The sequence below is a fragment of the Haliotis rubra genome, unplaced genomic scaffold, assembly GCF_003918875.1.
Source record: "Haliotis rubra isolate DU_JTF1 unplaced genomic scaffold, ASM391887v1 Scf588, whole genome shotgun sequence".
Classification (NCBI taxonomy): domain Eukaryota; kingdom Metazoa; phylum Mollusca; class Gastropoda; order Lepetellida; family Haliotidae; genus Haliotis; species Haliotis rubra.
The window spans coordinates 436,977-450,839 of NW_025767288.1; the positions used below are offsets into that span (position 1 = coordinate 436,977).

The 13,863-nt window shown below is 39.8% G+C and overlaps 1 protein-coding gene across 2 annotated transcripts in view; it reads right to left on the reverse strand.

The window, feature by feature from the left end:
- Nucleotides 1–267: 267 nt before the first annotated feature.
- Nucleotides 268–13,863, reverse strand: part of LOC124254951 (UDP-N-acetylglucosamine/UDP-glucose/GDP-mannose transporter-like) — a 74,734-nt gene continuing 61,138 nt past the window's right edge. Inside the window, exons 7-14 of one of the 2 annotated variants that reach the window (XR_006892586.1) lie at nucleotides 11,158–11,229; nucleotides 10,696–10,764; nucleotides 7,549–7,651; nucleotides 6,271–6,363; nucleotides 4,793–4,939; nucleotides 3,329–3,411; nucleotides 1,135–2,478; nucleotides 268–981 (exon numbers count right to left, since the gene is read on the reverse strand). Coding sequence is in view for 1 of the 2 variants with exons in the window: in XM_046688788.1 (XP_046544744.1) it covers nucleotides 2,373–2,478; nucleotides 3,329–3,411; nucleotides 4,793–4,939; nucleotides 6,271–6,363; nucleotides 7,549–7,651; nucleotides 10,696–10,764; nucleotides 11,158–11,229 (673 nt within the window). In the remaining variant the exon portion in view is untranslated. Of the gene's footprint in view, nucleotides 2,479–3,328; nucleotides 3,412–4,792; nucleotides 4,940–6,270; nucleotides 6,364–7,548; nucleotides 7,652–10,695; nucleotides 10,765–11,157; nucleotides 11,230–13,863 lie in introns of both variants that reach the window. The other variant, XM_046688788.1, reaches the window with a different exon arrangement.

The following is a 13,863-nucleotide window of genomic DNA, read 5'->3' on the forward strand; positions in this document are numbered from 1 at the left end:
GTGTTTAACAACAAATAATAAGTATGTTGCTCCTTAAGCATGTAAGCATAGAGCTCAGGTCACAAATCAGTTGAAGTTGAGCAACGTTGGGCGCAGAGAGTCCTTGGATGGGTGACTGTATTTGGTAGCTTGACTCCCGAGAGTTTCTAGGACTTCAGTCCTGCCCCACAACGAACCACATGTGATACATGTGGTCTCACCTTAGGCAAGTGAGTTCGGTCAAAATTGCCTCTGTTCACCCAGCATAAAATGGGTACCCAGTGGGATAAGTCATGTGACTATAACCTTCTAGCCTTCACAGGCAGCTTGGGTTATCTGGAGTAATAATGAACTGTGACTTGTCAGCGCTTTGAGCATTGCAAATGTGTGGTGGAAGTCAGTGCTATACAAATACTCTTATTATTATTAATATAACCTACAATACATTACAAAACTCTAAGATCACAAAAGGGTATTCATTTTGTACGTTTCTCTGGGATGTGCAACGTTGTAACTCCTCTTCACAACAAGTACAACCATAACAAAAGTGATGATTAGGTTATTACAATAGAATGACCTTTTAGAAACAACTCCTCTTAAAAGTGTATTGGGACCTGTTCTACAAGGTAATCTCAGTCTTAAGATAATCGTAGCTCCAGTGCTGTATAACAGACCCACGGCAGTCTTTTTGATTGAAACACAACAGACCATTGACAGTTCGCGCTAATATGAGTACGACTCCCATACTGTGTAATAATCTGATGACATTCTTACCGCTAAGATGGCTGAAACTCCAATACTATATAATAGACCCACAAATGTCTTAGTACTAAGATGATAGTAACCTCCATAATGTACAAACAATGAATGACAGTTCACGATAATATGAGTACGACTCCCATACTGTGTAATAATCTGATGACATTCTTACCGCTAAGATGGCTGAAACTCCAATACTATATAATAGACCCACAAATGTCTTAGTACTAAGATGATTGTAACCTCCATAATATACAATCAATGACAGCTCATGCTAATATGATGACGACTCCCATACTGTGTAATAATCTGATGACATTATTACTGCTAAGATGGCTGAAACTCCAATACTATATAATAGAACCACAAATGTCTTAGTACTAAGATGATTGTAACCTCTATAATGTATAAACAATCAATGACAGCTCACGCTAATATTAGCACGACTCCCATACTGTGTAATAATCTGATGACATTCTTACTGCTTAGATGGCTGAAACTCCAATACTATATAACAGACCCACAAATGTCTAAGTACTAAGATGATTGTAACCTCCATAATGTACAAACAATGAATGACAGTTCACGATAATATGAGTACGACTCCCATACTGTGTAATAGTCCCACGACATTATTACTCCTAAGATGAGTGCACCTCTTATGCTATATAATCAAGCTATAACATTCTTAATCTTAGTGCTAAAATGATTGCAACTCCCATACTGTACCAATTATCAGTGACAACTACTAATATGAGTACAACTCCCATACTATGTATAATCCCATGACGTTCTCCTGCAACTCCAATACTGTTAGTTATGGTGTATAGTAAGAAGAATAAGCCATCATTTTGGACATACATATTGTCATAATTATTACTAGTTTTCATTCTTCATTAAATTCAATTTATCACAGTTACATTTGTCTGTGAGTGTATGGTTTAGGGATGGTACGAATCCACCATGAGGCGAAGACAATAAATATCACGAATATTGGATAATGAATATGATAACAGTTCAGCAGTTGACATTTCAGTCAGTGTATTCTGTGAAATAATAACAAAATATTGATTTCAAATGTTTTTACCATGCTGACAGTGTTAGTTCATCACAGCAATGACCTGATCACATTACTGTCAAACTAACCACACTGCATGCATATATTCCATTTTGAAAATTTTGTTTTAAATTGTTTTAATACATAACACCAAAACTAATGTAAAAAAACTCTTTTAAAAAAATTCATGAATCTTCGATTCAAGTGGTCATAAATAATGAATTGAATTCATGATATGGTATATGGTTACGATTCATTAAATATGCAAGTGAACTGTAACAGCCTTAATACTTATATAAATGGCCCAGAAAAGCAAACCAAAATTCCCTTGACACACCACAGTTGCAAGTCTCTGCTTCCGAGTCAGCCGGACATGGATGTCATGAACAGGACCCACATCGTTTGTCTTTTTTTGCCATTAATAATCATCATGATACTTACAATGGTGAGATGGATATTTCGATGGATTTCAACAAACACACAGAAGCATACTCGCTGCCCTACAGTACTGTGTATATCAAACTGAGTCTCCTCTGGATAGAACTATTTGCTGAGATTGTGGTGTCTTAGCCCTATATCAAACATGTTGAATTTGTGGCTTCTGGTCAGTTGTGTTCTGATTGCTGGGTTTGGGAGGCTTCTGTCCAAAGGTCACATACGAGTACAGCAAACTGCCCATTATACTGAAATGAAGATCAAACAAGTTAGTTTATAGTGAGCGAGTTCGGTTTTACGCCGCTTTTAGCAATATTCCAGCAATATCACGGTGGGGGACACAAGAAGTTAGTTTTTAAAAAATAGAGGTGTGACGATACAGAAATTTCACGATACGATATGTATCACGATATCTTTGAATGATATGATTCGATTCAATGCATATCAAGATATGCTAGCTTTAGTTATTTTCTTTGAAAAAAGTATATTTTGATAGCAAGTAACAGTGTAAATATTGACATAAATGATACATAATATTATCATGATACAAAAAAAGTATCGATATATATATATCACCAGATAAAGTACCATGATTATCGAAAGTACGATATATCGTCACAGCTCTAATAATAACACGATTTTAATTTGTTGAAAAATACAGAATAGAACTCTTACATAGCGTTTATATAACATAACTCTCCACTATTAACATTTACAGATTTATTGAGGTTTAATGTAGAAAAATAGAAACATACATATACCCTGCTCCGTTTAGAAGGTCCAAGAAATCGTTACACCCCACTAGCATTGCCAAAGTTTTATGTTTGGTTGGTAAAGTACACGATCCTTACAACTCAAACACAATAAGAGTAGTCTAAATGTAGTTATGCGTAAACAACAACACTTGACTAATGGGATCACTTCTGGTCTGATGAAGACACTTCAAGATTAATCAGTGAGTGAGTGTGTTGAGTTTTACGCTGCTTTTAGCAATATTACAGCAATATCAAGGCGGAGGACACCAGAAATGGGCTTCACACATTGTACCCATGTGGGGAATTGAACCCGTGTTCTTGAATTGTGGTCTTGAATACTCACCTAATATTCATTCCAGCAAAATTTGATAAGCTAAATATGTAATCTCCTCCAATAAACATGCCAACATATGTCACTGTTGTATTCTGGAAAAAAAGAAAAACAGTTAATGAATCAAGATGATGTTTCTGTGAAGTGGGAGGGAACAGACTGGGTTGGGATCGGTGGGTTGGAGTGGAGCGGAGAAAAGAGGAGCAGAGATTGTCAGAGTCGGGAGAAGTGGAGAGGAGTTGTTGCTTGGAACTTACTGTAGTGTGTCAAAGCAAGATGGAGCTGAGCTGAGTGGAAAGACAAGGAGCCTAGATTGTCAGAGTCTGGAGAAGTTGAGAGAGTTGTAGCTTTGAGCATAGTGTGGTGTGGCAGAGAAGATGGAAAGGAAAGTCGAAGAGCAGAGTCGGCAGGAGTGAAGAGGACTAGCGGTTTGGAGCATGGTGTGGTGTGGCAGAGAAGATGGAGAGGAAAGTCGAAGAGCAGTGTCGGCAGGAGTGAAGAGGACTAGCGGTTTGGAGCATGGTGTGGTGTGGCAGAGAAGATGGAGAGGAAATTCAAAGAGCAGAGTCGGCAGGAGTGACGAGGACTAGCGGTTTGGAGCATGGTGTGGTGTGGCAGAGAAGATGGAGAGGAAAGTCGAAGAGCAGTGTCGGCAGGAGTGAAGAGGACTAGCGGTTTGGAGCATGGTGTGGTGTGGCAGAGAAGATGGAGAGGAAAGTCGAAAAGCAGGGATTGTCTGAGCAGAGTCGGCAGGAGTGAAGAGGACTAGCGGTTTGGAGCATGGTGTGATGTTGAGCAAGATGGAGTAGAGTTGAGAGCAGAGATTGCCAGAGTCATCAGGAGCAAAGAGGAATTGTGGCTTGGAACATGGTGTGGTGTAGCAGAACAAGATGCAGTTGAGTTGAGTGGAGAGTGGAGGAGCAGATAGAGGTGGAGTTGAGTGAGTGAGTAAGTAAGTGCGTTTGGTTTTATGCCACTTTTATCAATATTTCCAGCAATATCACGATGGGGGACACCAGAAATGGGCTTCACACATTGTACCCATGTGGGGAATTGAACACAGGTCCTCGGCATGACAAGCGAATGCTTTAACCACTAGGCTACCCCATCGCCCTGAGGTGGAGTTAAGTGGAATTGAGCAGAGTCGACAAGCAGAGAGTAGTGAAGCGGAGTCATGAGGAGTGGAGGTATGTGGCAAAGCAGAATGGAGTGGAAGGAGTGAAGCATGGATGCGAGTGGTTGAATGGAGCCTGGAGCAGTGCACAGCATGGAGAACTGGCAAGGAAAAATGCAAAGCAGAAAGCAAGTAAAGAGCAGAGAGCAGGAAGAGAAGAGGACTTCTCAGGTTCAGATGTTCATCCATCTTTCTGAACATGGAACACTTAAACATTTCTTAGCACCCTCCTTCATAAAATAATTTGAATAAAGCTAAAATGGTAATACCCCAACAACATCAATGACAGAAATACAGCTCACCTTTAAAACACCAACAACTGTGGTAGTGAGAGCTGAGTTGTATGCAGTACACAGTATGATGGAATAGTTGAGGACAAAACCCATGAAGCAAGATAGAAGGAACTGGCCAAGAAACACAGGGTTTGCCCACTCCTCGAACAATATGATCTGCAATGAAACATGAAGGTACGTCACAGTGAGTTTAGTTTTACGCCGTTCTTAGCAGTATTCCAGCAATAACGAGGTGTAGGAAATGGGCTTCACACATTGTACTGAATCAAAATGGCGTCTTCGGCGTGACGAGTGCTTTAACCACTAGGCTACCCCACCATCCAAATCACAGAGCCACATAAACATTGTCATGTGTCTAAACAATAAGAGTAGTCCAATTCTAGGCTCGGTTCAGGTGTATAAAGCATACAAAAGAGTAACCTACTATTGAAAAATGCAATCTAATGGTCATGTCTAGATCATCAAGTACATGTAAAAAAACATGCAAATTTGTGTCCGAGGAGCCCTTACTTGTGCACACAAAATTGATCTTTGAAAATATTCATACCATGATACATTAATAATCCCTGTAATTTGTCCTGTTTTCCTCGGCATGATGTCATCCAACCATGGGTGCTTCAAGACTATGAGCACATGTACCTGCTCTGAGTTAAAGCAATATGTCATCACTTTATGTGACACTTGTACCAGCCTGATATATTCATGGACTCAGGGTGCTGGTTTTAATTTGCTTAACATTGTTTCCATGTCAATATACCCCTTGTTCTATCGATATCAGGTTCCTTAAATTCAGTCCTTCAATCTTGTGACTAGTGACTATAAAAACATTAATTACACAAAAAAATAAAATCTGTTCAATTAATTCTTCACGAGCTGTCCAGCAGTAAATGTTATACTAAATCTTGTTGGTAATTACAATCACTGTGCTTTTAAACAAGTCAAAGTCTGAGTACCCGTGAACATCCGGGTTAGAATTGATCTACAGTAACCCATGCTCGTCGTAAGAGGCGATTAACGGGATGGGGTCTGGCTCACTGACTTGTCATCAAATCCCAATTGCAAAGATCGATGCTGTTGATCACGGGATTGTCTGGTTCAGACTCGATTATTTACAGACCGCCACCATGTAGCTGGAATGTTGCCGAGTGCGGTGTAAAACTAAACTAAACTCACTCACTCAAAGTGTTTTGCTGCATTTTGCAATATTCCAGCAATATCACGGTAGGGGACACCAGAAATCGTATTCACACATTGTAACCATGTGGGGAATAGAACCCGGGTTTTTGGCATGACGAGTGGACGCTTTAACCCCCAAGCTAAAAGACTCAGCAGATAATGAATAACTGAGGTCAAGGTAATTTAGGATTTGACACAAAATTATGGTAGATAATGATATGAAAGAAATAACTTGTTTTATTTGACAATGTGAGACATCACTAGACCAATGTCATAATGCAAAAATAAAACTGTATATGAAATTCACCAACCTTCTCAATTTCTCCATTATACTGAGCTAACAACAATGCAGGTAAAATCATGAAGAGCGAGTTGTAGAAGAGCACTCCATATTTACCCAGTTCCTGAAATGTAAACATTTACCAATTTGTACATTCCGACATAAATACTATTCAGTAGTTAATTGTGAAGATCTGGTTTAGAATTGGTATTCATTAACCCATGCTTCTCATAAGAAGAAGTGACCTGTGAAGATCCGGGCTAGAATTAATCTGCAGTAACCCATGCTTGTCATAAGAGGTGTCTAACAGGATCGGGTGGTCAAGCTCAATGACTTGGTTGACATATGTCATTGTATCCCAATTGTGTAGATTGACAAAGACAGTGTTGTGCCAATATGTCAATAACCTGACAAAGTGAACCTGGGGACCATGGAATCTCTCTCATATGTGACATATTGCAGCAGCAACAACATCCAGTGTCTTATATTTATCCTCGACAAACTTCTAAAATGGTTTGAAATTAAATAAGATTACACCCGATTTATGCATAGCTGAAATGTCGTAGTATTTCTCAATTATGCTGCAACCATGTGTGGCCATGAAGCCATGTTCGTTGAAATTTTCCACTTGTCTTTCATACCGTTCCTATGTGTCACCATGGTAACTGTCTGATGCGCTCTGTAAGAGTTTGCATAGCTAACTAGAGGTGCATGTGAAATACTACTGAGTACATATCTCACTATGTTTGGAAAATACCAATACACTGCATTTATCAAAATTTTGAATGAAACATTTGCGATTTTCAGTTAGTCTGTCTGGCAATCCCTGAATCACATTATATTCATATTCAGCCCCGCCTTTTCTGAATGCTAAAGCCCCAAATGAAGCAAGTCTAGATTTCCTCAGGTGAATCTAACATCTCACTGGGGCTCCTTTTCAATTTAAAAGGAATTACTTGTTTCTACCAAAATTTTATATATATTCAGAGACTAAGGGTTAGTCTAATAGCAAATTCAGAAGCATTAGGCAGAAAACGTTAGGATGTTTACATTCAAAAGATGGTATTTTTAGACACTCCTTGAGATGCATAAGTATATGTCATAAACCCATCTTCCACTGACTTTAATATATGTACCAATCAACAAATTACTGTGACAATACCATGAGGCCCCTGCCTCGGCAAAACACAGATCCGTAAGGTTTGGCTCTTAATTTTCTGCATTGTGATCATATCTCATATACCGAACCAAAATGGAACCGCACTGAATGCCTTACGCAATACGCACCGTGGTTAGAAACACACACTACCTTTGAATCCAGCTTTTTCTTCACATATATATTATAGGAAGCTGTAAAGACATCATTGAGTAGAATCATCACATAGCCTGTCAGGTCAAAGGCCAGGTCAGTGCTGAAAAACAGGATGAAATTGAGTGCAATTCCAGCAATATCACGTCAAGGGACACCAGAAATGGGCTTCACACACTGTACCCATGTGGGGAATCGAACCTGGGTCTTTGGCGGGATGAGCAGACGCCTTAACCCCCTGGGTGCCACAGGGACATATATGTCCTTCCCCTTCAACCCTCAATTTGAAGTCCAATAAAAATCAAAATATATCATGCACACAAATACACTTCACAGTTTCGAATTCTGCGGGAAATTTCCTGTTTCTTGATACCATCCACTATTATTTAAGACAAAGCTCAAGTGCTGCAAAATGACCTTTCAATATAGGCTTCATCGAAAATGTCAACATTTTTGACAGTCGAAATCGCGATTCACAGCGTTATTTGCTGTATGTTTTGAAATGTGAAAATCGGATAATTACTGGGAGTATTGAATTTCAAAAATAACATTTTCATGATCACTGATATCAGTTTTACATGAAATGGCTAATGATAATTCTGAAACATTGCCGATGAATCTAGAATCGGTTGGGATGTTTTCGAATATACACTAACACGAACGCTGTAGAGCGCTGTCCGCCATATTGGATAGTGTTTACAAAATCACGTTTCGCGAAGGTCGGTATTGAGCTTCAAAAAATGCATCACTGAACTCCCCATACATTTCAGAATCAAGTTGCAACTGGTCTTTGTCACCAATACCAACTGTCAAGATAAAATGAGACGACACATATTGACGCCATGACTGACACAAGTAATTATCTGCATTTCTGTATTCTTCCCTTACTTATTATGAAAACGATAAAAAACATATAACAATACACAGATAGTCAGAATCATTCTGATTACTTACATCTCATATTTATGTACAAACGATCTCTGAATCAATGGAAGGGTCCTCGCAAAATTCTGTGTACCCTTGTCAGCAAAGCCGCGATTTTGTAAAACTGACTGACTGACTGAGTTTAGTTTGGCGTCGCTTTTAGCAATATTCCAGCAATATCACGGCGGGGGACACCAGAAATGGGCTTAACACATTGTGCCCATGTGGGGAATCGAACCCGGGCCTTCGGCGTGACGAGCCAACGCTTTAACCACTAGGCTACCCCACCGCCCCGATTTTGTAAGAAATCGGTCAACGGTAGAGATGTCAAATGTCATCATTGTTGTACATATTAGGCAATTTCTTTGAGGTGAAGGTCGGTTGAACAAGAGTAAACACAATCGCCCAATCCTTCCGATTACACTGTCAGTATTATGATGTATATTTTGAAATAGTGAACAGTTTTAGAGTTCAGCTCCGGAAAAGAGTACTACCACAATTTCAGGCTAAGTCGAACTTGTTGCCATGGAAACGCCACAAATATTTTATTCAGAATTCCAAAACTACCAAAAGGCACCAGTACACCACCAGATCTATCTATTTGCCAAGTTTGGTAAAGAAATAGTGGACAGTTTTAGAGTTCAGCTCCGGAAAAGAGCACTACCACAATTTCAGTCTAAGTCGAACTTGTTGCCATGGAAACGCCACAAATATTTTATTCAGAATTCCAAAACTACCAAAAGGCACCAGTACACCACCAGATCTATCTATGTGCCAAGTTTGGTAAAGAAATAGTGAACAGTTTTGAGTTCAGCTCCGGAAAAGAGTACTACCACAATTTCAGGCTAAGTTTAACTTATTGCCATGGAAATGCCAAAAATATTTTATTCAGAATTCCAAAACTACCAAAAGGCACCAGTACACCACCAGATCTATCTATGTGCCAAGTTTGGTGAAGAAATATTGAACGGTTTTAGAGTTCTGCTCCGGAAAAGAGCACTACCACCAATTTCAGTCTAAGTCGAACTTGTTGCCATGGAAACGCCAACAATATTTTATTCAGAATTCCAAAACTACCAAAAGGCACCAGTCCACCACCAGATCTATCTATGTGCCAAGTTTGGTGAAGATATATTGAATGGTTTTAGAGTTCTGCTCCGGAAAAGACATATGTGCACGGACGGACGGACGCACGACGCACGCACGCACGCACGGACGGAGTCCATTTTAATTCGTAGCACAGTGCTTTTATTGGTGCACGATAAAAAGTGGATAAATTTACTGTTTTTTAACGCATAACAAAAAAATGGCCAACATTTAGCAAGGTCTATTTCTCAAACCGCCAAGTAGTTGCACTTATATTTATACCAACGGATAGGAAATTTAATATTCTACATTTCTGTGTAATTTTATAGCCTTACGTAGATCCAGGACAACGCGAGCACAATTCTCGCACAACGTTCACTTTTCAAACCGTACGAAAATGTGCACCTGAAAAAAAGGGGGGTTAACCACTGGTCTACCCCACCGCCCCGCATCACCCCAGTACTGCTACAGGATCTTAGATTGGCACAGACATGACTCTCGCAGTATACACAAATGTATTGAATGCACTTGCAAATAATTTCGCATCCCAAGGAATGGCCAAACAGGAAAAACCCATGGAAATATTGCATGTGACCACTTTCTGAGTGAGTGAGAATGGTTTTACACTGCTCTTAGCAATATTCTAGCACTATATGGGGGGACACCAGAAATGGGCTTCACCCACTGTAGCTATGTGGGGAATCAAACCCGGGTCTTCGGTGTGATGAGTGAACCCCTTACCCACTAGGCTACCCCATCACAGTTGACCACTTTCTGAAAGGCATTGCATATTCATAGCTTTTGGACATGAAAGCCATGATAACTTGAACTTGTCAGCGGAGTACACAAGTAAGTGGTCTAGACTACCACTACCAGATGTCAGACTTTCTCTCTCGTGGCAGCCTTGGTGGCTGAGTGGGTTAAATCTCTGACTCTGTGTGCTTACGATATGGGGGCCTCACTTTGAATGTAGGCTCAAATAACAGATGGTACTAAAAGTACTAAAATTTGTACTTTATTGAGAAAGTGAAGTCCCATATATAATATGGTGTGTGATTAATCTGGTCAAGACAAACCAGTGGTTGATACCGTGAGCAATATTTCATGAAATAGGCTACAATGACAAGTAGAACATACCTTCCTGCTATAACAGCTCCAAGTATCATCAGCAACACTGTCAATTTCGTTGTCAATGCAACCTTGTATCTATCATCGAGAACAAAACAAAATCAACATCATCATCATCGCTAATCTACAAAACATCCAGATTTTCATCCAAATGAAACCAAACTGTGAAACAAATACTCTTGAAACACACAAGTATGAAACAAACAGAAAACAAAAATCTTTACCAAACGAACCATGACAGGGTTACTTCCCTTGTTCTATTTGCCTTTGAAAGCTTTTTGCATTACTGACATAAGACTTATCAGAAAGAAAAATATATAAATCTATTATATTCGACATTTACATAATTAGAAGTCAGTGACCTGTAAACAAAGTACTTATAAAACTCCCTTATATGAATGCTGACATGCAATAACATTCACTTATGAACATGTGTTCCATTTGTTGAACACAGGACAAAACAACACTTACCCTAACATCAGATATTCTCCAATCATTGTGAATAATATGGAAAATCTTCTTAGTACTGTGAACATGGGTAAACTGAAATGACAATGGTAAACATAGAGACATGGGGTGTGGTCCACTTTCTCACTATCTGTAACATTAATCTAATGTTTAAATTACTGTAATCATTTACACCAATCACAAGCACCTTGTAGCCAAGAAGTTAAAACACCTGGTTCTCAACACAAACATAACTTCAACTTATTCATCAAAGCATGATATGCAAAATAACAAAATACAAGCCACACTGAAGCGTAATGTATAATCCTGTCAACCAAAACATTTGGTTATAAGCAGTATGCCGTGATAAGTTAACAGTGTCAATATCATCAACCTCTGACTTGAATTTGTATTCACAAGTAGATATTCACAGGGGTGCAATTAACCCATTGACACAACATCTGAGTTCAGTGATTTTTTCTGTCGGCCAAGCAAATTTGTATATCACACTGTACTGGGCCTAGATTTTCGTTGCTCTCTTAGCGCTAAGAAAGTCGTAAGTTAATGTTAATGTTTGGCACTTACGACCATCTTAGCACTAAGAGAGCTTCATAAATCTAGGCCCTGGTGTCCAGTTGACTTTCCAATGTTGATTATGTTGTTTATTTAAAAAATCAGCAAGAAAACGGTCGGTATAGTGGAAAAATTATCAGGGCAAGTGACTTTACATGTGCGACTGTACCGGAGTACACTAGCAATGTTAAAGTTACTTCCACCCCTGGGCCCCTATTCTCGAAAGTGGCCCAGCTAAGACAGATCCTAAGTAGTTAAGACAGAAGTTAGGACATCCTACCGTTATGATAAGACCCATTCTCGAAACGATCCTATCCCTGTCCTAACTTGTGCTGCCTATCCTAGCTAGGATAACGAGCTCTTCAGTAGGTGAGATAGAAAAAACCCTCATTAAGTTGGGGATTCCCTTAAATATTACCCATGATTCATTTCATAAAAAACACATAATATGAGGAAATTCAGCTTTTGATGGACTTAGTAGATCTAGAAGAAATTATTCGATATTTTCATCACATTATATAGTAGGTTTGAAGTTTTTGAAAATTCTTTTTTTGACAAGGCGATAACATTTCTACTTCAGAGTTTGAAAGTCTGCATAAATACAAATTGAAAATTTTAACTATAAATTGTATATTTATATACTTATCCTATCTCACGACTTGCACCTCTCTCTCTTCATTCAACCATGAGTGGAAACGAATTAAAACTTTGCTCAAGACCTACCTTGTCCCTCTCCCCGTGCTGTGCATGCCTTCCTGTCTCAGTCGTGCTCACTAGTCCATGACAACACGAGGCATGCGCAGTCCTCACCCACGTGATCACCTCACATACTCATTCTCGATCTTGGAGCCATAAAAGAACAAAACCGGAACGGTGGTAATCTATGTAGTGGGGAGGTAGGGAGGGACTTTATCGCGTGAGATAGGATAAGTATATAAATATACAATTCATAGTTAAAATCTTCAAATTTTTAAACTTATCCTATCTCACGACTTGCACTTATCCCACGGTAGGAAGGTGGGTCACAGATTACCCGAAATTCAAGCGATAACAGCTAAGTGTTATGCCCAAACAACCGTAGGGAAGCAACTACAATGTAGGCCAATAACTACCAAGTTACTACGCGCGCAGGGTTAGTTCGAACCCATTGACTTACTAAGCACAATTGCTCCCAGGGACCGAGATTCCCGAGCAATCTGGTGTTCAGTCACTACCTTCACAAAGTGAAAGGACGAGCTTAACGAGTGTAAGCAGTCGATCGCCACGATTTCCAAGGTACCCTCGTAATAAAAGTCTAACGACTAGTATCGGGCCAGCCCTGCTTCAAACAACCCCCACAGACACCGGCCCTGAGGAGGGTGAAAGAGAAATTGAATCGGTAAAACTCACAATTTTAACGCTCAGTACCACAACATCATCTTATGACTTCCACTACTTACCACAGTAAGATCACATAGATGTGTATAGGCACTTAGGAGCATGAACGCCACGAAGCGTAACACTTCGAAGGACTCACTTCACTGACTTAATTACTCCGTGGAGCAGAGGACAGTAAGTGGGGTGGCGACTCTCTGTAGTCTCAAACAAATGAGAGGAGAAATCTAAATCCCGGAAGAAATAAAGACGTAAATCAGAAAAAGTTGTTCAGATTTATTCAGATTGTACACAGCAGAAACGATCGCGACTTGGGATCAACTGCACAGTGGGATCCATATAGCATCGGAGCACAAGGAAATTCATTATCTGCGATGTTGTGCCGCTGATAACTGCTGGGCAAGGACGAGTGGTCCAAACTGACGAAGGCCTTGAATATCCATCACCGACACATCTCTGAGGTAATGAGACAAAAATACCGTGTCAGATCGCCAAAAACAACCCTCCATTATGGCAGTTAACGAGCAGTTGCTATGCAACGCCATAGTAGAAGCCAATGCCCTGGTTTCATGAGGGTTGACTGCCGTAGGTGGCGGCAAACCGGCAAAAGTGTAGGCTCGTAGTATTGTAGCTCGTAGCCAATATGAGAGTGTTGTGCGAGAGACTTCCGCCTTGGAAGTAGTAGACAAGGGTATAAATAGTCTCTTACACAGAGGGCGGCGCTCTTGCGATGCTTTAAGGTAAATGCGAAGTGCTCTGACTGGACAAAGAGACAGATCTTCG